Source organism: Xyrauchen texanus, chromosome 7 (assembly GCF_025860055.1).
Source record: "Xyrauchen texanus isolate HMW12.3.18 chromosome 7, RBS_HiC_50CHRs, whole genome shotgun sequence".
In the NCBI taxonomy this organism is placed as follows: Eukaryota; Metazoa; Chordata; class Actinopteri; order Cypriniformes; family Catostomidae; genus Xyrauchen; species Xyrauchen texanus.
Window position 1 is genome coordinate 5,211,624 of NC_068282.1, and position 23,880 is coordinate 5,235,503.

Consider the following 23,880-nt stretch of genomic DNA (forward strand, 5'->3'; position numbering starts at 1 on the left):
TGTACGTGTGCTGAGAATAGCGGGGCTCAAAATCCTGACTTACATAGACGATTGGCTGATTATAGCCGATTCGAGAGAGATCGTCATGCAAAACACTGCCCGTGTGCTCGCTCACATCACAGCGCTCGGCTTCAGAGTGAACGTGAGCAAGAGCAATTTCACTCCCGCGCAGAGAGTTACTTTTCTGGGTTTGGAGCTGAATTCGGTTACAATGCGTGGCGTCTCTCACAAGAGCGCGTTCTCTCCTTAATGAATTGCCTCTCACAATTCAAAGAAGGGGCGAGAATACATTTTCGCGCATGTCTCAGGCTACAGGGTCTTATGGCTGCGGCTATACATGTCCTGCCTTTGGGTCTTCTGAGAATGAGGGCGTTCATGAAGTGGGTTTTAACTCCATCTCAGCTCTTTAAGCGATCTCCGCCGCTCTGTCACAGTGACGCGCTGCGTGCACAGCAGCGCTGCGCCACTGGAGGAACGCAGAGTTCTACGCGCATGGGACCCCTCTCTGGGCGATTATGCTGTGGAAAGTAGTGACGACAGACGCGTCCTTAACAGGATGGGGAGCCACGCAAGAGGGCAGAACAGTGAATGGTGTGTGGCCAAGCACACTTCACTCAGCCCATATAAATTATTTAGAGCTCCTCACTGTGTGGAAGGCTCTGAATCACTTTCTGCCCCGCTTGCAGGGGCATCATGTGCTGGTGCGCTGCGACAACACGACAGCTGTAGCATATATCAACCGCCAGGGGTTGATGCGCTCCTCCAAGCTGCATGCTCTCGCTCACAGGCTGTTAGTATGGAGCAGGCGGCATTTCCTGTCGTTACGGGCGACCCATGTCCCGGGCATACTGAACAGGGGTGCAGACCTCTTGTCAAGAGGAAACCCGCTCTACGGAGACTGGCACCTCCATCCTCAGATAGTGTGTCTACTGTGGAGGAGGTTCGGCCAGCCAACCGTAGATCTCTTCGCCTCGCACGAAAACGCCCATTGTGCTATGTTCTTCTCGCTACGGGACGAGGACGCCCCCCTCGGCGTGGACGCACTGGCCCACCCGTGGCCCAACGTGCTGCTCTATGCATTTCCTCCCCTTTGCCTCATAACGCCGTCTCTGGCCAGGGTGAGGGAACAGAGCTTGACCATGATTTTGATAGCTCCCAGGTGGCCCAAGGCGCCGTGGCTCTTAGAGATTATCCCTCTGCTGTATGCCCAGCCATGGCCCCTCCCACTTCGCGACAGACCTTTTGTCTCAAGCTGAACGGGAAATTTATCACCCGAACCCGGACAGGGTGGCCCTCTGGGCCTGGCCCGTGAGAGGGCCAACTTAAACACATTGGGGCTCCCCACGTGTTGTGGCCACCATTCAGTGTGCCAGAGCCTCTTCAACACGGTCTCTTTACGACTGTAAGTGGCGGGTGTTCGAAGAGTGGTGTGAAGGGCGACGGGTAACGTCATATCAGCGCTCAATCACCGACATCTTATGCTTTTTGCAGGACCTTATGGACAAGGGAAGATCCTTTTCCACTATTAAGGTCTATTTAGCGGCTATCGCTGCATGACATGTGGGGTTCGACAGCGCTACGGTGGGGCAACACCCCCTTATTCGTAGGTTTATGAAGGGCGCACGCCGCTCTCTTCCAGTCCCCAGGAGAGTTGTTCCTGAATGGGACCTCTCCGTGGTGCTGGACGCAATGTCTCAACAGCCGTTTGAGCCCCTGGGGAGTATTTCCCTTAAGAATTTGTCTTTCAAGACAGCTTTGCTCTTGGCCTTGGCATCTGCCAAGCGGATCAGTGATATGCATGCACTCTCTGTTCATCCCTCGTGCACTAAATTCTCTCTCAGTGGAGATGAGGTTTTTCTCAGGCCCAACCCGGCCTTTATGCCAAAATGCTTCCCGGCATTCACGTGTGAGGTGATTGAGCTTTCCGCGTTCCACCCAGCTCCTTTCTCATCCACAGAGGATCAGAGGTTGAACGCTTTGTGTCCTGTACGTACCCTGCGGGCGTACTTAGACAGGACCAGCTCGTTTAGAAAAGGCGACCAGCTTTTCATCTCTTGGGGCCCCCGCACTCAGGGAACCCCATTTCCAAGCAACGCCTTTCTCATTGGCTTGTGGAAGCTATATCTTTGGCATATGAATCAAAGGGAGTGCAGCCCCCAGAGGGCATCAGAGCTCACTCCACTAGAGGTATGGCTGCCTCTTGGGCTCTATTTAAGGGAGTCTCTTTGCAGGACATATGTGCAGCTGCAAGCTGGGCCTCTCCCCATACGCTTGCCAGATACTACCGGCTAGATGTTACCAGAATCCCGGTAGCTCATTCTGTCCTGGGTGTCGGCTCTTTGTAGCTTTGTGCTCTTAGGCCCTCCACCCCTCTTTAAGTCTGGGCTGCCTAGTCCAGCACTTTAAAGTCACTAAGCATGTTTCTACTCTGCACCTGGCACCATATATTCACCATGATAGTGCGGTCAGGTTTATTCACGAATGCATGTTACCATATGCTATTCTTTGTTGCTAAAGTGGCTTCCTCACTTTGTGGGGTGGTTTCCGTGTGACGTGTCATGCACCGCCTTTCGAGGTGACCGTCCTCTGGCTTTCAGGGCCTCATTGTAGTGTATTGGGCAATCGGGGAGCTGTCCATATCTCCCATAGGTGGATCTCGAACACGAGATGATGAAAGAGAACAATAGGTTACTATCATAACCCTGGTTCTCTGAAACATCGAGTGGAGAGATCCACCAAGCTTTCCCCGCTTGCTGCACGAGAAGCGAATATGCTCACTGAGGTAAGATAGCGCGTACTAGTGTTTTATGCACTTGGTAAGGGGCGGGTCCCCAGGGGTGTATTTGGAATTGCATAACTCCTGACACAAATTAAGACAAATACTGGAACTTGAGTCATATCTTTTTAATGATGTATTAGTTTGTCAAGGTAATAACATTACATCTAATAGTCCGTCAAAATGTGCAAAGCTTATTACAATCACTGCTTATGGCAGAGCTGACACCTAGCATCGCTACAGGCTATCCTCCTTGGTTTAGAAAAAAACAATTCAAGGGCCCTTCGGTAATTGCACTCTTTTACGAGTGGACCATTTATGCATATTTTCATGCAGGCTGTCAGACTGTTCCCCTGCAGTCTGTTCCGCAAGTCTGTCTTGATCTGTACATGGAAAGTGAATGAAGTTTAGATTAGCGTTGAGTCGCTCTGCTAAAATTCGCGCTGTGAACATAAAGCCCGCCTACTTTGATTTGATTGGTCATCTCAAATATTCTGACATTGACGAGCAGTGACAGACCAATGAGGCTCAGGTGAACACACACACACACACACACACACACGCACACACGCACGCTGCCTGGAAGAACAGCTGATAACAAGACTGAAGTGAACACGAAGGCTTATCACATATTTAAAGATGGAAAGGGAGAAAACAGGACAGAGTAACACGCGAATATCGCTCATATATATTTTTTTGACGACGTAGTTAAGGCGGCAGGCGTATGTTGCTTAGGCGTCCGCCTTAGTTTCAAAGTGCTGCGGGAAACGCTGATTTCTATTACAAGTGTGATCTGGGCTTATTTTGTACATCAATTAGGGCTAAGAGCTCATTTCTCCATAATTTTTTCAGTGACCGGGAAGTGAGAGATTCTTTTATTTATTGAGATAACTACCTCAGTGGCTCTATCATAGGAGAAAGCATAATGATTAGCTAGCGTTTCATGATAGTACCACCATAGAATGTCTATGGGACCACCGCTTTATGCTAATTATGTAGGCTGTATGTAGAAGGGCTCTACCGCATGTCATGTGGTGTAACCAAGTAAAAGGTCTTAAACTACTAAATCTTAGCTCAATCTCTAATTTCAAAAGTTTTTTTAAACACACTTCAAGATAATAAAAAAGGCTCGTTATTAACACTTGCACTCAGACTTGAGGGTCTAAAGGGGTCCTCTTGGTTAACATAACATAATGGCTACCTACATGTTAGTTACACCACATGATTTAATTTGGATAAATCTTATTTTTTTAAAGAAATAATATATTATTCTGGACTGCTCTTATCATAGATTTTTATATCAACATATCAACTGATTATTTTTTTTCATGGACGGTTACACCACAAGTGTAAGTGTTTTTTTTTACATTCAGCCTGTGAAAAAGCTGCATTTAAGTAATTGTATTATGGGGATTGCATTTATCTAATTTCAAATAATAGATCTGGATGAAAAAAAATTGCATCACGTCATTGATCCAAATGACGATGGCTAATAATTAGACCGCCTCACCCACATTAATATATTTTGTTTAGAAAATCTGTCAATTTTGCTATGTTTACACCTTTCTTCCACACCAGAACGGTGTTTTGCTCTACCAAAAATGTAGCGCTTCAGAAATACTCTCAATTACCACAGAATTTGGAAAGCGATGACATTAGGAAATATAAAAAAAAAGAGTATAGTATTTATATTTGTCTCATATTGTCTGCTTCCAATATTGACTTAATTAGACTGATACAGTAAGGGAGTTTGTACAGTCAGCTAGTCATTATCACAAAAAATAAACCCCGATCATGGGATCTGAGATGCGACACTACCTACCAAATAAATGGTACATAACAATGTTTAAATTATTATATTATGTGAGAAGAGACCTAAAATTAGCACAGGTCAATTATACAGTTTAGCAGACAGTATACAATAATATCTGACCAGAGAATGCTGCGATTGACCAATCAGAATCAAGTATTCCAGATAGCTGTGTAATATTTGTGCTTTCACGTCATGTTGGAGTTACCATAATTACAAGATGTGAACAGAAGTGGTTTGTTTCTATAGCAACACTCGTAACGTACAATCTTACAGTTATGGTAATTCCAACATGATGTGAACAAACCATAAATACTGAAAATACAATAACGATTCAAACAAAAAACGAAACTCGTAGCCAACGCGGATGTGGTCACCAGTATATTGTGCATCCATATGTTACACCAAACATTACCAAATCACATTTTAACATGTTTTGATGATGTAAAAGGCCAACTTTTTTTAATGAATACATTCTGCTCTCTGTTTAGGATCATCCATGAAGATGGTTACTCAGAAGACGAGTGTAAGCAGTACAGAGCCGTCGTCTACAGCAACACCATCCAGTCCATAATGGCCATTATTAAAGCAATGAGCAACCTCAAGATAGACTATGGAGAGACCGCAAGAGTGGTAAGATGCCTGTACACCTTGACACAATGTCTGGGATGAGTAAGTATGTCATGGTGGGAATATATCATTTAGAGAGTGCAGCACACTGTATTAACTTTACATTTCTGATGTTCTGTTTCAATGTAGTATTTGTAACAACTGAATGTGAGGAAACAAAAACATGACATAAAAACCTCACAAAAACTTGTGTATACCTAAAATAATAAAGATAAAAAAGAGAATAAAATCAGATATTTTACTGTGCATAAATAAATTGAAGCCTATCTTTAGGACCATTGAGACTGGTTGCATTGTAACATTATTTTCATGACAATAATGCAGATTTTTTTCATTACCATTATGTAATTGTTATTCTATTATTCTTTATGGTGATTATCATTATTTTCTCATTACTTTAATACAGTAAGCCTTATGCTGTTATACAATTATTTATTATTTAAATACGTAAAATAATGGCAGTGTAACATACTACTATGAAATACTTTATTATTTGGCGTTACAGTAATGAGAATGAGTTTTATTTTGAATTACTGTAATCAGTGTTGGCTTTAATGTAATTGTTTGTTAAAAAGTAATGTAATATATTACATTTTAGATTACAGTTACTGACTTTCAATTAATTTAATTACTTTTAAGTACATTACTTTTGTTGAACATTTTGTAATGTGTCGGTCTGTTTGCATTTCTGTGACAACTGAAAGGCTTGCGCCCCGTAAAGAGTCATTTTAAGAGAGAAACACGTGGTTCGACATGCATGCAACAATAAATAAGCATGAAATGTTGACATTGTTTTACATTTTTTGAGTGGGAAAAAAACAGTATAATAAGATTAATTTAATATATAATGATGAAATAATTATAAATAGTTACAGTTGATGTCAGAAGTTTACATGCACCTTAGCCAAATACATTTAAACTCAGTTTTTGACATTTAATCATAGAAAACATTCCTTGTCTTGGGTCAGTTTGGATCACTTTATTTTAATAATGTGAAATATCAGAATAATTGTAGAGAGAATGATTGATTTCAGCTTTTATTTCTTTCAACACAATCCCAGTGGGTCAGAAGTTTACATCCACTTTAGAATTAGTATTTGTTAGCATTGCCTTTAAATTGTTTAACTTGATTCAAACGTTTTGGGTAACCTTCCACAAGCTTCTCACAATAAGCTGCATGGAATTTTGGCCCATTCCTCCAGACAGAAATGGTGTAACTGAGTCAGGTTTGTAGGGCTCCTTGCTCACACACGCCTTTTCAAATTTTCTATCAGATTGAGGTCAGGGCTTTGTGATGGCCACTACAATACCTTGACTTTTTTGTAATTTAAGCCATTTTCCACAACTTTGGAGGTATGCTTTGGGTCATTGTCCATTTGGAAGACTTATTTGTGACCGAGCTTAACTTCCTGGCTGATGTCTTGAGATGTTGCTTCAATATATGCACATAATTTTCCTTCCTCATGATGTCATCTATTTTGTGAAGTGCAACAGTCACTCCTGCAGCAAAACACCCCCACAACATGATGCTGCCACCTCCATGCTTCACGGTTGGGATGGTATTCTTCAGCTTTTCCTCCAAACATAACGATGGTCATTATGGCTAAACGGTTACATTTTTGTTTCATTAGACCAGAGGACATTTCTTCAAAAAGTAAGATCTTTGTCCCCATGTGCACTTGCAAACTGTAGGCTTTTTTATGACGATTTTGGAGGAGTGGCTTCTTCCTTGCTCAGCAGCCTTTCAGGTTATGTCGCTATAGGGCATGTTTTACTGTGGATATAGATACTTGTCTACCTGTTTCCTCCAGCATGTTCACAAGGTCCTTTGTTGTTGTTCTGGGATTGATTTGCACTTTTCGCTCCAAACGAAGTTCATCTCTAGGAGACCGAATGCGTCACTTTCCTGTGGTTGGATGGCTGCGTGGTCCCATGGTGTTTATACTTTTGTTTACTGTTTGTGCAGATGAACGTGGTACATTCAGGCATTTGGAAATTGCTGAACAAGGCTTGTGAAGGTCCACAATTTTTTTTTCTGAGGTTGTGGCTGATTTCTTCTGATTTTCCCATGATGTCAAGCAGAGAGGCACGGAGTTTGAAGGCAGGCCTTAAAATACATCCACAGGTACACTTCCAATTGACTCCAATTAGCCAGAAGCTAATTGGCTAATTGCCTAAAGGCTTGTCATCATTTTCTGGAATTTTCCATGCTGCTGAAAGGCAAAATTAACTTTGTGTGTAAACTTCTGACTCACTAGAATTGTGATGTCAATTAAAAGTAAAACAATTGTTGTAAAAATTACTCATTTCATGCACAAAGTAAATGTGCTAAACGACCTGTCAAAACTATAGTTTGCTAATATGAAATCTGTGGAGTGGTTAATAAATTAGTTTTAATGACTTCAACCTAAGTGTATGTAAACTTGTGACTTCAACTGTAGTTTAATACTTAGAAAAATAGGTCTTGAGATCCCTAAGTTCGGATTTGTGCTCCAAGCTGTTTTGAACGCAAGAACGCATGTTGTGTTGTCTGATCTTGATAAGTGTGGTTTGTTCGCTGTATAAGCTGCATGTTGCTCATACAGCTGAAGTTTCGCTTACTGCCCCCTGGTGAAAACAGGTCATAGCTTGAATTGCTTAGGAATCTTCCTTATTGCGGTCCAGGACACAAGTAATTGTTTTACATTTTTAATGCGTTATTTTTTTGTATAATTAATCGCACTGAATTAACGCATTAAATCGACAGCCCTATATAAAATAATAACAATTAAAGTTATTATTATAACATATACAATGGAAAAGATTTGGTAATACTATGGTTTCTGGAACACTACAATTATGTATCCCACAATACCATTTGTGTACATATGCCAAGTGCCATAGTATGTGATTATTTTAATCAAATATAACCATTGTATATCTAAATTAACATGATATTACAATCTGATCATTATACTCCAGTATATTTGCTTTCCCTGCATATTTTCTCATTTTATTTCTTGTTTGTGTGTGTATACAGGACGACGCACGACAGCTGTTTGCACTGTCTGCCGCAGCTGAGGAGCAGGGAATCTTAACCGATGATCTGGCTAAAGTGATTCGCAGACTGTGGGGTGACAGCGGGGTGCAGGGCTGTTTCACCCGCTCCAGAGAATATCAACTCAACGACTCTGCTGCATAGTATGTTTGCGCATGCACACGATTCTGTTCCAGCTTTACATCATACATTGCATTTATATACACACACTGATTGTTTTTCTGATTGTCCAACCAAATTTGTTGTGCGTACACAGATCATAGTCTAAAAAAAGCCGATTTCAGCTTATCCTTTTAGGACAAGTTCTGTGGTTACTATGTTTGGTCTATTTATAAAATGGAAGAATCTGAATTCAAAAATGTTTTTAAAGACTACAGCACTCATAGATGAACAAAAAGCCTATGTTTATAATACGCACTGTACGGTTTAGAAATTAGTTAATTGAGGAAATTTGATAAATAAAGAACGTCACCTCCACACCACCAATCACCAACGCTCTTCAACTAGCTGAACTCTCGTAGGTCAAGAATTTCAGGGATGTGCGCGAACAGGAGAATTTGCAGAATAAAAACCTCAGTGCATTACATCGTCATTTTTAGGCAAGCTAAACCAAGCTTTGTACAAACAAGGATAAACAAACAAACACATTTAGAAACAGGATTGTGCAAAATGTGGCAATACTCTAATTTTAGTGACTACATTTCACAAATGAAGAAGCTCTGAGAGGTCAAGATTTTTTACAGAAAGATTTCTTATATTTTGGGTTGTATGACTACAGAAGACTTTGATTATGTTGCACGATTTGCATGAATTAATTATTTGCTGCTTTTTGGTCCTTTTAGCTACAAAGTGAGTCGCTATTAACCGACATTGTATTGAAAAGACAATATTCATTAAACATCTTTTGCTCCGCAAAAAGTCATATGGGTTTGGAACAACATGAGTGTGAGTAAATGATGACAGAAGTTTCATTTTTGGTGAACTATCCCATTTAAAGATAGCTCCTCGACCAGGATGAGAAGGTTGAAGATTTTCTTGCAGCACAAGTGCATCTGTTGAAAGAGACGAGAAGATGATGAAATCCGCACTCTTCTGATATATCAACGTTCCCTTCATCCTTGATATGAAACATTGAAGTTGTTGGGCAGATGGGCTGTCACACTCCTCAGGCTACACAGCTGAAAGCCCAGCGCTCTTCCATCAAATGATCTTTTTCCTGAAACTTTCTGAAATGACACCCATTGAAAAGCACTGCTGTGGGGAAAAACAGCCGTTCTAGGAAATAAGCTGGAATATGCGGGAAATTGACATCAAGTCATTTAGCAGACACTTTTATTAAAAGTGACTTAAAATGAGGAACATAGCAAGCAATTTGTCATACAGAAGTCAACAATATCTAAAGTATCGCACTGCTAAGTTCTCAGGGTAGCTGGAGTAGAATAGAAGCTAGTGCAGAAGAAAAACACACTAATAATATTTATGAGAAATTTAAATTAACAAGAGAAACTACAGAAGATTCTGGGTCCTTCCAGTTTGCTCAAAAAAACACCAGATAATTTTTGTTTTTAATTTCTGAATTTAATTATACTAGAAATGACTCTGAGCAAAATAATTGGAATTATGAATAAAGATAATGTGATTCTTGAATATTTACTCGTTCTGTGATCAGAGAAGTGTCGTTTAAACGTGCCTGAAGACATGGAATCGTTTTTTACATTTAATTAATAAAAGTATTGTGCTTTTGCTGTCGTCATTGCAACAGATAATGAACTTTGACGCTTTAAAAAGGATAGTTCAACCTGAAATGAAAAGCCTGTCATTCTTTACTCACCCTCATGTTGTTCCAAACCTATATGACTTTCTTCAGTCGAACACAAAAGGAAATGGTATACATTCACTTAATTAGATACAGTAAATGATCACAGTATTTTCATTGTTTTGGTCCATTTTAATGGAGTTTCTACATATTTGAAAAAAATTACAATCATGAAATCCAAATTGACACTATTTACATTCTTAATTATCTTTTTTTATTGCACATGATCTTCAATTAAAATGTAATAACTTGGCTGTGAAACAACATTTCTTTTGTGCTTGACATCCCAAATCCCTGTTATTTTTCAACCACCTGTCATCCAATTGATTCTTGAAGTCTTACTCTACATTTTTCCCCCTGCGTTGAATATTGTGTGGTCCTCTGAAATATAATGGGTTGCAAAAAGCTTTTACTTTTGATTTTGACATCATTTTTCTGTAACCACCCGGTTATCACTTTATCTAAAGCATTTTATAGAGATGTCCAGGCATGTCGGAGTATCTGGTTTTAACAGATTGATTCATTGTGCTTCAGATGTCGAAAACAGTACAGAAATGCTTGATGGTGATGATATTTGTGTTGACATGCATATGCACTGTGTGCCACAGGGAACAGAGATGAAGATTAGAACTGATCGGCCTGTGAACATAGGCACATTTCTGCATGTCCTTTGTCACACTTTAGAGACTGTTTCCACAGAATACAGTGTGAAATACCGTAATTTCCGGACTATTGAGCGCACCTGAATATAAGCCGCACCCACTGATTTTGAAATAAAATATTATTTTGAACATAAATAAGCCGCACATGTCTATAAGCCGCAGGTGCCTACCGGTACATTGAAACAAATTAACTTTACTCAGGCTTTAACGAAACACGGTGTGGCAGCGGGGGCGTGGTCAAGCGCCTGTCCGGGAGAGAAAAGCGGTAAGGGCGTTTACACCTGAGCTAAATTATGTCTAACACCGGTGTCTAATTTCAGTAAGCATGGGGAGAGCGGCATAAAAAGGCAGCAGCCACAGAGCTGAGAGAGTGACACACGTCAGTCTAGTGTTGGCGCATAGAAGAATCGAGAAACTTTATAAAATTGATTGTAAACATTTCTGTGGCCATTAAAAGCCTTACCTGGAACGTCAAGTGCCCTGCTTAAAACTGTCACACTGGTGCCTGTGTGACAGTTTTCCCAAGAAGGACACGTGAAGCAGGGCACTTGAAATTAGACACCGGTGTTAGACATAATTTAGCTCAGGTGTAAACGCCCTTACCGCTTTTCTCTCCCGGACAGGCGCTTGACCACGCCCCCGCTGCCACACACGGCTTGTAATAAAACATGTGCAGTAAATAGTAGCCTAGCAAGAAAGTCATTGGTCACTATCTTCCTCGTCCTGTGCACTGAAACCACTGAAGTCATCTCCTTCGGTGTCGGAGTTAAATAGCCTCAGATTTAGTTGAGTCAATTCCTCACGCTGCTGTTTCCAACGTCTTATCATCGACTCATTAAGACCAAGCTCCCGTGCAGCAGCCAGATCAATCGCCTTCAACTTGAAAGCAGCATCATATGCGTTTCTCCATGTCTTTGCCATGGTGAGGGTGACAAAATTACTACCGTAATCAGAATGATGGGAAGTTTGAGCGCGCTCTATTTAATCTAAACAGTAAACAAAAAAAGTTGTTTTGACCTTAACCCGTTCGGCAATTTCATTGGTCTAATGAAAGCTTCACGCTGCCAAAAAACTGAGCACGTCACAGAATGTTTTTTTTTTTTTTATATACAATTTGAAAGCGGGAAAAATCCATATATTAGCCACATCATTGTATAAGCCGCGAGGTTCAAAGCGTGGGAAAAATGTTGCGGCTTATAGTCCGGAAATTACGGTAATTCAAGTTGCCACATGCTTGTGTGAAAATATATGGGTTGGAGTCATTTCACCCTACAATCAATACAAATAACCCTTCTAGGCGCAACATTTTTTAAATTATTATTAATTGTGAAAAGAAAAAAAATCGATGTGTACTTCACAATTTAAATAATTTCCCAATTGTTTTGTTGTTGTTGTTTTTTTCCCATGTAGAGCCGTCTTGCTTTCATCTTGGATTTTCCCTTGCATAGGGATTTCATAAAATAGTTCTAAGGGCATGAACTACAATCCCATGATGCATTGAGAATTATGCAATTTTATTATAAATTATGGAAAAATTATAAAACTACTCATTTAAAATTGTTGATAAGTATAGAAACAATATATTTTAAGTTTATTGTAAAATATACAGTATTTAAATAGTTTGAGAGTGTAGGGAGACCAACTCTGTATGGGAATGGGCGGTCGCTGCGGAGCTCTTTTGCTGCAGTTTATTTCCCCTTGATTCTGATTGGCTGATCTCTCTTTAGGATCATGGGTAGTGTAGTTCTTCAGCAGGAATTTTGCTATTACACTTATATGAATTATATGTTTTATAATTCATATAATGAATTATAAAACATTAAGTTGAAATAACACAGACTGCTGGCTTCAGCAGAAGCATATACTATTGATTAAAAACCTTGGAGCTCATAGTAAGTTATTGTTAGTAATCAATTCCCCTGTGGAGAAAATAAATGGGATTTTTACTTCCATAACCAGACTTTTGTGCTCTTTATTAGAGGTCAACTAAGGTGGTTATAGAATGTCAAAAAAAAAATAAATAAATAAAAAAATTCTTTCTTTACTATGTAGGGCAAAGACACGGAGTCAAAAATGAAATTAATTGTCATAAATATTGTCACAATATTTTTTATGTTCATAGTATTTATTACAAATTTTTTGTCCAACTATAGCTAATGTTTGGAAACCTGATTGAAAAGTAATTATTTTTGGAAGTCCATTTGTTACTGTTATTGGCACAGAAATGGCATGCTTTAATTGTAGTTCTGCTAATAATATAATGACGTTTCTTACCATTTAAATAACAGATTACATTATTTTGTTTGCGTTACAGTATTGAGTTTTGGGGGAAAATTTGCTAAAATGTCTTCCAATATGGTGTGAAATATGTCCAGTTCTCCCCAGGTTTCATGAGATTCAACCATAAGGCAAATTTAATCTCTTAACATCAGTTATAATATTTTTACCCATGCTCTATTATTATGAAACTGAACGTGAATATTTTGGAGACCACAAGGTTTTTAAAGTATGACTTCATTTTTCATCCTGAACCATTATGTGTGAAAGGTCAGAATTACATCTTAATTTGCAAAGCGCACAGGCCTGTAGTCTGTCCGACAGTGACGGCTCATTGAGCTAATAGGACTATTTATGGCCTCCAGTCAAAATCTACTTCCTCTCAGCCAGCTGTTTTGATGCTCTTAAGGCTTTACTGAAATCAAACTTAACTTGGTTCAGTTGAATTCCTCACCTTAAGTGATTTAACTGACTTACTATTTTGCATTATGCTATTTTTTTGTATGCATAAAATATATACCTCGTAATTTTTTTAAATGTGTAGTGTACAACTGGAACTCACTGCGTGGAATTCATTTCTAGTGTGACGGATGAACCATAACTGATATCAAAAGGCATTTTACACCAATATTGAAAATGCAAAATAACTGGATGCATTTCCAAGATGTTAACTGGACCCCAATTGCTGAATAGACCCTTAAATGCATGGGTGTTCACCAAACATTATTACATACTCGGCACAAAATGCCCAGATAGTGTTTTTCAAGACCATAAAAAATTATGGAATAGAATATATTCTGATGTATATTTTAAAGTTTTATTTTTCATACATCAACGAGATGATGCAACAAATAAAGAACATGATACATTACTTCAAATCTGAAATTTAATGAGATGCAACTGGCTGTCAAACACACATTGAACTACACAAGTATTTTCTCAGGCACATTGAGTCTAAATAGATGCACAATTTACATAATTTCAGTAGTACACTCAAATGACAATAGTCATATCATACTGTTCATGTGTTATGCTTGATATAGTTTACTTCCACGTTGCTGCCTAGTCAAATAGCAATGTCAAATCAGCGTCAACTTTAGCATGTATAATATGTGTACACGCATATGGAATACGCATAATAATTCAACATCAGTGTGCATTGTCTTGTCACTAAACAAATAAATGGATATCCTGTAATGGCAAACTTGTATAGATGATATAAAAATACAAATAAAAACTGTGCGTTTACATATCTTGAGTATTTAATGACCCTATACATTTTTTGTAATTAAGCAGTTGTAAAAAAAAAAAAACATTTTTTTTTTTAACGTTTTAACAAGACTCAAGAGAAAGGTTGAGGAATAATAAACTAAAAAAAATGGATGAGGAACACAAGGTCCCGGGTCACTAACGACCCGAAGTATTTATTAAAGGGTTAAACATGCAAGTGTGGCCATGAACAACAATGCTGCATACTACTGTTTAATGATAAACATGAAATATTGCATTTTTAATAAAGTAGTTGGCAGTATACGGTTCATACTGCAGTATGCAATAAGCCAGGGTTTCCCAACTGGAGGTTCACAAACCTCTAGGGGTTCATGATGGAACTGCAGTGGGTTTTGTGAAATGTATATTATATAAATGTTTTAAATATTGATTAAATGCAATAAGTGAACACAGGTTTCCCACATATCCTGAAAAACCTTGAATTTTGCAATGCAGTTTTCCAGTCATAGAAAATTAGAATAATACCTAAGTGTCATGGAAAATAATGAATTATCCTGTAAAATATTTTAATGTACTGACTGTGTCGCTAACAAGGTCTTTGTTGCATGAACAAAAACATGGTATTGATCGGGATTCAGGATTGGTGTCAAATACACATTTGTATAATTTTGTCACTGTCGGCGGCTGCGCATTGTGAAACAAACAACATCAACAGTTGACCATTATGAACGATGCATTGTCAGATACATTCCCTGCTCATCTTGGTAGGGTTACACCACCTGTGTGGTCTCTTAAGTTGGGACGTACAGTTCAAACTTAGGGCATCGTTAGGGACTTGTGAGTTTGATACTTAGTGCTTAATTTAGTTGCACCACCTCTTCCTAATGGGATATTAAAGTAATATCACACAAGCAAAAGTGCGATATGGCCCTACATCAGCACTGCTGTGATTCGGCCGCAGGCATGAGGCCTGTGTGTGATTTTGCTTATATACAACAGTTCAATGAACAAGTACATTTAAAAATTTTTTTTGAAAAACCGAGTCTGGTCATAAAAACGCATTTGTGCATGGAACTACTTAATATGGAGCAGAATCTGCCGTTGCTGGTAAATGATGCGTCCAAGCCTCTGTAATTCAAAAAGTTCACTTCAGAAATAGTATCAGGGCTTGTGCTGTTTCTAACAAGTTATTGAATAAACAAGGATAGATGGCGGGATGTGTGTTTGTCTCTGTTTGTTAGTGAGTGAGAGAAAGAGAGAGAGAGAGACACTATTTTTGGCGGCCTGGATAGCTCAGCAAGTATTGACGCTGACTACCACCCCTGGAGTCGCGAGTTCGAATCCAAGGTGTGCTGAGTGACTCCAGCCAGGTCTCCTAAGCAACCAAATTGGCCCGGTTGCTAGGTATGGTAGAGTCACATGGGGTAACCTCCTCGTGGTCACGATTAGTGGTTCTCACTCTCAATGGGGTGTGTGGTAAGTTGTGCGTGAATCGCGGAGAGTAGCATGAGCCTCCACATGCTGCGAGTCTCCACGGTGTCATGCACAGCGAGTCACGTTGCATTGATTGTCTCCGAAGCGGAGGCAACTGAGACTTATCCTCCGCCACCCAGATTGAGGTGAGTCGTGTGTGTGTGTGTGTGTGTGTGTGTGTGTGCGTGTTTTTGTGATTTACGAGGACAATTTTGTAAGTTACAAATTAGTAATTACAAGGGTATTATGCTATAAATGTGATTTATGAGGACATTTCTAGTGTCCCCATAATTCAAATTGCTTAAAAATCATACTAAACAATGTTTTATTGAAAATGTAAAAATGCAGAAGGTTTTCTGTGAGGGTTAGGTTTAGGGGTTGTGTTAGGTTTAGAGGATAGAATCTATAGTTTGTACAGTATAAAAGTCATTATGTCTATGGAAAGTCCTCATAATGATAGGTAGACCAACGTGTGTGTGTGTGTGTGTGTGTGTGTGTGTGTGTGTGTGTGTTTTTTGTACATATCATTATTTCATATTAGAGGTTCTGCTGACAAAAAGTTTGAGGTCCCTTGCAGTAGCAATACACTAGTATTCCATTCTGAAGCGTAAGACAAGCTATATAAACAAACCTTATCTGACATTGAAGCAGGTGTCGAATCGTTAAAATCAGCACAGAAACAGCAAATACAAACATGAGGCTTCTGCCCACATATCACAGAATACAATAAATGAAGGCAGATTTTATGCTGTGCTTGGCAAGGTCATTGAGAAGAAGAGGCTCTGTGTTAATGATTCATTTCGATTACAGTTATTCATCTCGGCTGTTTGAGTGACCTTTTTTGTGTGTGCGTCTTTGTGCAGTTATCTGAATGATCTGGACAGGATAGCGCGGGCGGACTACATTCCCACCCAGCAGGACGTTTTGAGGACCAGAGTGAAAACCACTGGGATCGTGGAGACTCATTTCACTTTTAAAGATCTGCACTTCAAGTGAGAAACCTTTCTTGCTGTGCGTCTAGATGCGTCCCTTTCACATGTTTATTAGTGTGTACACAAATCAATCAGCTATAAAAACAATTACATTTCAGAAGACAAAAGGGGAGATTTTGCCACTTTTTCAAAAATTAAGTTATGATCTATCAGAGTTGTGGATGTGTAGAAGTGGCTATTTATTATAGCTGAAGGAGCATTTTATGTAAATTAAAGGGATGTGTTTGTTCTTGCCAGAAGCTCAAGAAATCTTAATGGTCACCCGAAGGACAAAGTGTCCTTTCATCTCAATATCTTCGACATAAAATATTCTCCACCTTTTTATCACCTTATGGTTTTCTGGCTTTTTCATGACGCTCTGTCTCTCAAGGATGTTTGATGTTGGGGGTCAGCGATCGGAGAGGAAGAAATGGATCCATTGCTTTGAAGGAGTCACAGCCATCATCTTCTGTGTGGCCTTGAGCGCTTATGACCTGGTGCTGGCAGAAGATGAGGAGATGGTGAGCATTAGATACTTCTAAATCATCCAAATAGCCCAAACCTTTGACTGGTAGTGTGCTTCTTTATACACACAAATGTGTTCAAAAGCAAAGACTTGTCAAGCCATTAATGGGCAAAAGAAAGGTCCCATTGATATAGATAATATTATCTTGTGCTATAAGTCTTTCAAGTCATATGAAACCTAAAACAGGCCTAAATTTAAGTCTATATACAGTATGGGTGTTTCATCTCCCAGGGGTTGATTTGAATTAAAACTGATAGTTCACCCTCTTTTTTTTTATACCTCTATGAAGGTCTCATTAAAACTGACTTAGAGATTTTTCCTTGGTACTTTTCAAATATCTTACATGTTTATGTATAGATTTAGTTTAGCCTTGTCCTAGACTCGTTATGTTTAACCCTTATGTTGTGTTCTGGTTATTTTGACCAGTGCAATTTTTATTTCACTATGTAACACATGTTTGTGTTCCCGGTTAAAAATGACCAGCCATTGGAAATGAATGTGCAGTAGGGTTGTGTGGTATACTGGTACTAACGAAATATTGTGATACCAAAACAATTAAAATGGTACAATATCATCTTGTTGTTAGTTTCAATGCCATCTTAAAGTATGCCGCCATTTGCGTAATGTAATGTGAGTTTTGAGATGAAATCAAAGACCAGTAATAAAAAAGCCGTGTGATCATTAAACAGCAGAAGGATGCCATTTCATGAAATGATATACAGTCACATGTGCTGCACGCCACACTATGAATAAGAGGCGCCTCTCTGCCCTGTCATCTCCTTCACACAAACACACAAATGCAACACACACTACTAATGATTTTCTTGCAATGTGTCCAATAGTATCCATCTGCAGAGCCACAGATCAGTGTGTTGTGTTATAAACGGCTGTGAAGTCTTTTAGACAAGTCATTTTCAAGTTAGTATTGATCCCGAGGTACCAGGGCTGGTATCGTACCAAAGCCAGAATCTTGGTATCGGAGCAACCCTAATCGAGTGTTCAGGAGCCTGTCCAACCATCTGATGAGCACATATGTGCATGTATACTTGCACACATGCAGTCTCCGAAAACACACACACACGCACACACCCCCCTGATTATTTGGCCGATGTTCTTTCTTGTATGACATCAATTTTGACCAGTATCACAACAGGTATGTGCCATTTTTGAGAAAATAAACGTGTGTCAAAGCAAACTTCTTTGTTAAATATTAAAACAACATTAAAATAATAATTGTGTGATAAATGGCACAGAAAATGTTTATAAGTTGTATAAGGTCAGGCCAACGATACCATCAATAAGTTAAAAAAAGAAGTGCAAAACAATTACTAGAAATAACGAGAGATTTACTGTATATACATTTTAATGGGCTGGTCATTTTTAACCGGGAACATTAAAAATAGTAAATCTCTTTTAGATAAAAATGCTTTTTATCAAAAATGTAGTTGCATTAGCTAAGGTAGTTTAGACCTATTGTCAATAAATTCCAAAAAGCGGTACAAAACCTGTTCTAGTTACTTGCAATATTAAGTTATAATATATGGATTATGTGAGATTCATAAAACATAAAATATGGTCATTAATGGCCATTTTGACCCAGAAACACATGGAGTGGTAGCCAATCAGGAACACAGCACAAGAGTTAAAATTATAATTATCTAAATTGAGTGAAATGACCAATAAACCATTTTAATATTTAGTTTTATTTATTTATGTCCTGCTGCCTTAAAAACTGTTTGAGTTTTTCAACTAAATTATGCAATTTATATTGAAATATGTATATTTTAAACCTTGTTTTGATCATTTATATCATTAAAACTTTATTATATATGAATGTCTCATTAAAACTGACTTGTATGTGTATATATATTTTTACTAGGTCTTCATTTATGTTTTGTATTTTTCAAATGCCTTTTATGATTGCCTGTATATTTGATTGTTTTAGCCCCGTACAAGACCCAGACTTTCAATAAACAATTATTAAAATACAAATTATTACATGTTTAAAATTATAATCATTTGAACAAAAAAGTGAAATAAACAAACCATTTCAATGTTTATTGGGTGAACATTATTTCTATAAATTTTACAAAACATACGACTCCCACAGTTGTGCCGGCATTTCCACCACACCGAACGGTTTTCAAAAAGTTTGTGTAAACAAACAAAACCAAGTCAAGAGAAGTTGCAGTGAAAAGCATGATTGCAATTAATGTTTGAAGAAAACAGACATTTCAGTCAAGTAAAAAGTGTGAAAATATTTAATTGTGTTTATTTCAGATACATAAAATGTACGCTATGAAATTAGCCATTAAACATAAAAAATGTCATTTCCACCACAGAGTCCTGTTAAACACAAAACAGAATTTGAGATGTGGTCAGATTTCATATATATGTTCAAACATATATGTTTTGTGACGAGAACAAAAATTAAGAGATGCACTTATTTGAGTAACAAGAGGCTGAATAAACTGACAGAATTTTCATTTTTGGGTGAACTATCCCTTTAAGACAAGTATCAGCTAACAGCCCCCTCTTGTGTTGTATTGCTGTATAGTACCTTTGTCCATAAAACATAATTCCCCTGGTCTGTTTCAGAATCGCATGCATGAGAGCATGAAGCTGTTTGACTCCATCTGTAACAACAAGTGGTTCACAGAGACCTCCATCATCCTCTTCCTCAATAAGAAGGATCTGTTTGAAGAGAAGATAACGCACAGCCCTCTCAACATCTGCTTCCCTGAATATTCAGGTCTGTGTGTCACCAACCATTAAAGCTGAACTCTTGGGATTTTGGTATAGCTAGTTTAAAGGAATGTTCCAGGTTTTAAATTATTATTTATTTTTCTCTTTAAAGCAAAGGCATTCACAGTGGGAATTCACAATTTCAGTGGGTCAGAAGTTTATATACACTAAGTTAACTGTGCCTTTAAGCAGCTTGGGAAATTACAGAAAATGATGTCAATTAACTTCTGATAAAAGGTGTACTGAATTGGAGGTGTACCTGTGGATGTATCTAACTTCAAACTCAGAGGCTCTTTGCTTGACATCACGGGAAAATAAAATAAAAATCAGCCAAGACCTCAAAACAAATTGTGGACCTTCACAAGTCTGGTTCATACATGGGAGCAATTTCCAAACACCTGAAAGTACCTCGTTCATCAGTACAAACAATAGTATGCAAGTATAAACACCATGTGACCACGTAGTCATCATACCACTCAGGAAAGAGACTCATTCTGTCTCCTAGGGATGAATGTTGTTTGGTGTGAAAAGTGCAAATCAATCCTAGAACAACAGCAAGGACCTTGTGAACATGCTGGAGGAAACAGGTAGACAAGTATCTATATCCACAGTAAAACGAGTCCTATACCGACATAACCTGAAAGGCTGCTCAGCAAGGAAGAAGCCACTCCTCCAAAGTCGTCATAAAAAAGCCAGACTACAGATTGCAAGTGCACATGGGGACAAAGATCTTACTTTTTGGAGAAATGTCCTCTGGTCTAATGAAACACAAATATGCAATTTATATTGAAACATTTTTATTTTCATTTTTTTTATACTAAATATTTTTCATAAACACATTTGACTAAAATACAAGAAATTAAATTTGGCTTTAAAAAAGCTACAGAATATGCTATTTATATTGAAACATTGATATCTTCAACCTAATTTAGATTGTGTGTGTGTGTGTGTGTGTGTGTGTGTGTGTGTGTGTGTGTGTGTGTGTGTATGTATGTGTTTAAATTAAAAAAATTTTTTTACTAAAATATAAGAAATATAATTTGCTACAGTATATGCAATATTAGTATTGGCACATATTTTTGAACGAACGAATTAATTTATATTATTATAATTTATATCTTTTTTTTATCATTTATATTTAAATACATTTTACTAAAATATAAGAAATAAAAGTTGGCTTTAAAAAAAAGCTAGAGTATATGCAATTTATATTGTCACATATTTTCAGCCCTTTTTGGTCATTTATATTATTTATATAGATTTTTAATCATTTATATTTTTTAATAAATCCATTTTACTAAAATATAAGTAATAATATTTGGCTTTAAAAAAGCTACAGTATATACAATTTATATTGAAATGTATAATTTATACATTTATATTTTTATAAACTTTTCTAAAATATAGGAGAAAAGTGGGCTTTTTTTAATCCTATTAATGGAAGAAATAATCAATTATCAAAATAATGATTACTTTAGATTGGTTTAATTTGCCATGTGACATATTTTGGGGTCACAACTAGTAAATAGTAACATGACATATGTGGCAATAACGAGAAATTTAAATAACACTTTTTAAAGATTTAAATAACAAAACTCAGTGTTGCAGTAAGAAGAAAAATTAGTCCAAGTCTGGTAAACCCCTGACAATATTTTCTGTACATTTTTTCTATATAGGAGCCAACAAATATGACGAGGCTGCTAGTTACATCCAGACCAAATTTGAGGATCTCAACAAGAAAAAGGACACAAAGGAAATCTACACCCACTTCACCTGCGCTACTGACACTAAGAACGTGCAGTTTGTGTTTGACGCAGTCACCGACGTCATCATTAAAAACAACCTGAAGGATTGCGGCCTTTTTTAATGAGGAGAATAATGAGGTTAACACACAACATACATGCACAAAATTGTCCAAAGCATCCAACGTTTAAAGTCCCTCTTTACTTTTATCAGTTCACTTTATTCCTTAGAAGACAGTCTTTATAATCTTTTATCAAAACATTTCATCTAATCAGTTCTTAAAGGATAATATCAAGTCTTGCCCTACTTATTCAATTTGACCAAAACATGTCACATTAAGGAAGTCAAGCATGTTTAAATGATAACGCCGTTTAATGTTGACATTCAATTTGATATTTGTTATTAATCTTGTTTATTTTATGATTATTCCTCAGGAAGGTGTAAACTACTTGGTGGACCTGGTCAGTGGGTTATACACAAAATGCTTGACTGCCTAGTATATGAATTGTAATGTTTTTTTTTGTTTGTTTTTTTTTATGTGATAATGTGAAAGACTTGTGAACAAGGAAAAGAGAAACGTCACCATTTCCATCACACCATCCTTCTTCCCTGAACCTCATTTTAAATTGGTTCTCAATTTGTAAATATTTAATTTTGAGTTATTTTCTGCCTAAAAAGAAAATGAGACGAGTCAGGATTATATTCTGATATTTGTTTTTGTTTTGGACAGGTTAAAAACTGGGTGGGTGAGGACTTTGCTATAAATGCATTCACTTCGTTTATGGATGTGCTGATTTTATTAAACTTGATGGCAAAATGCTTATTTTGTAAAGTTAATGTGAGCACAGAGACCACAGAATTTCACTTTTGTAAAACTTTAGCACCGAATACTCATCCCTGGCTCTAACTGTATGTTGTTGCATGACAGATCATATAAAATTGCTCGCACGTGCCAGACCACAACATAACATGCCTACGGCCACTGAAATGTCTTGACACATTCTACTAGCTTGACTTTGACTAACATGTGAAATATTTATATCTGTCCACACATTTCTTGTTTGTTGTTGCTGTATCATTCCTTCTTTTGCTTGATGTCTGTGCCTTCACTGTCTGTAGAACATTATAGGGCTGGTTTTATTCACGCTATCAAAGTGTAAAAGTGGCGGGAACATTTTAAGAGCTAAATAAAACTTAAACAGACTTGGGTTAATATCTCTATACCATAAAATATTTCCTTGAAAATAAAAGTTGATATGTAAGATAAAACTTTTGTGTCTGTGTAACACTTTTGTCTTGCACACATAAAAAATGTCAAGACTGTTTTTTTCCACTTTACCCAGAAACCTGTTTAGCAAAAAAAAAAACCGCTTTTTTTTGCAGATGTATTATTATTTTTTTTATTATGCTCAACTTCAGGAGGGGTTAATGTATTCAAAAGTACATTAAAAATGCAAATTTACACCAAACAATTACTTGAATGCACATCTACTATGATGAACATCTTTTCTGCGGCTTATTGTCAAACATATCTAAGATGTGTAACTATCCAGAGACAGTCAAATAAGATATACATAAATATAGATGCAAGCAGTGATTAATGGGGATCAAGTCTTTAAGGTCCTTTAAGTACATATGTAACATATAATAAGTATTAATTAGACCAGGGGTGCACACACTTTTTTACGTGATGATCTACTTTCAAATGACCAACTCGATACGATCTACCAACTAAAAAACCACAGTTTTGTTTAAAAAAAATTGTTATGTTGTTCAATGTTGATATCATTCAATTTCAACTCTAAACCCAAACACCTACAGCACAATATAAAAAAAATAGCCAGGGCATTTACCTTATTGTGATGAGTTGCACTGAAGACAGTTTTGTATAATCCAGGCATTAGCTGCTGGTAGCTAGCCTCAAAAATTGCTAGCATAGCAATTTCACGCTCTGCTCTCAGAAGCCCTTGGAAGGCGCGAACCTAGTTGTCATGGCAACTGAATAAACAAAAATCTCGCCTGGTCAAAATATACTCGTCACGTGCAAGTCAGACAGAAACTAAAATATGGAAAAACATATTTATTAGTATTAAAAATTTAACGAAATACATTTCAATTTTGTGCGATCTACCAGCATTGCCTTTGCGATCGACTGGTAGATCGTGATCGACGTATTGGGCAGTG

General features: G+C 37.6%; 1 protein-coding gene across 1 annotated transcript in view; it reads left to right on the forward strand.

Annotated features, from left to right (window-relative positions):
- The window catches only part of gnai2b (guanine nucleotide binding protein (G protein), alpha inhibiting activity polypeptide 2b), a 92,206-nt gene extending 69,235 nt beyond the window's left edge, over positions 1 to 22,971 (forward strand). The window contains exons 3-9 of the mRNA XM_052130352.1: positions 5,078 to 5,219; positions 8,236 to 8,396; positions 16,575 to 16,703; positions 17,074 to 17,203; positions 19,807 to 19,960; positions 21,630 to 21,836; positions 22,131 to 22,971. Coding sequence (XP_051986312.1) covers positions 5,078 to 5,219; positions 8,236 to 8,396; positions 16,575 to 16,703; positions 17,074 to 17,203; positions 19,807 to 19,960; positions 21,630 to 21,820 — 907 coding nt within the window. The 3' untranslated portion in view covers positions 21,821 to 21,836; positions 22,131 to 22,971. The remainder of the gene's footprint in view (positions 1 to 5,077; positions 5,220 to 8,235; positions 8,397 to 16,574; positions 16,704 to 17,073; positions 17,204 to 19,806; positions 19,961 to 21,629; positions 21,837 to 22,130) is intronic.
- The last annotated feature ends 909 nt before the right edge of the window (positions 22,972 to 23,880 follow it).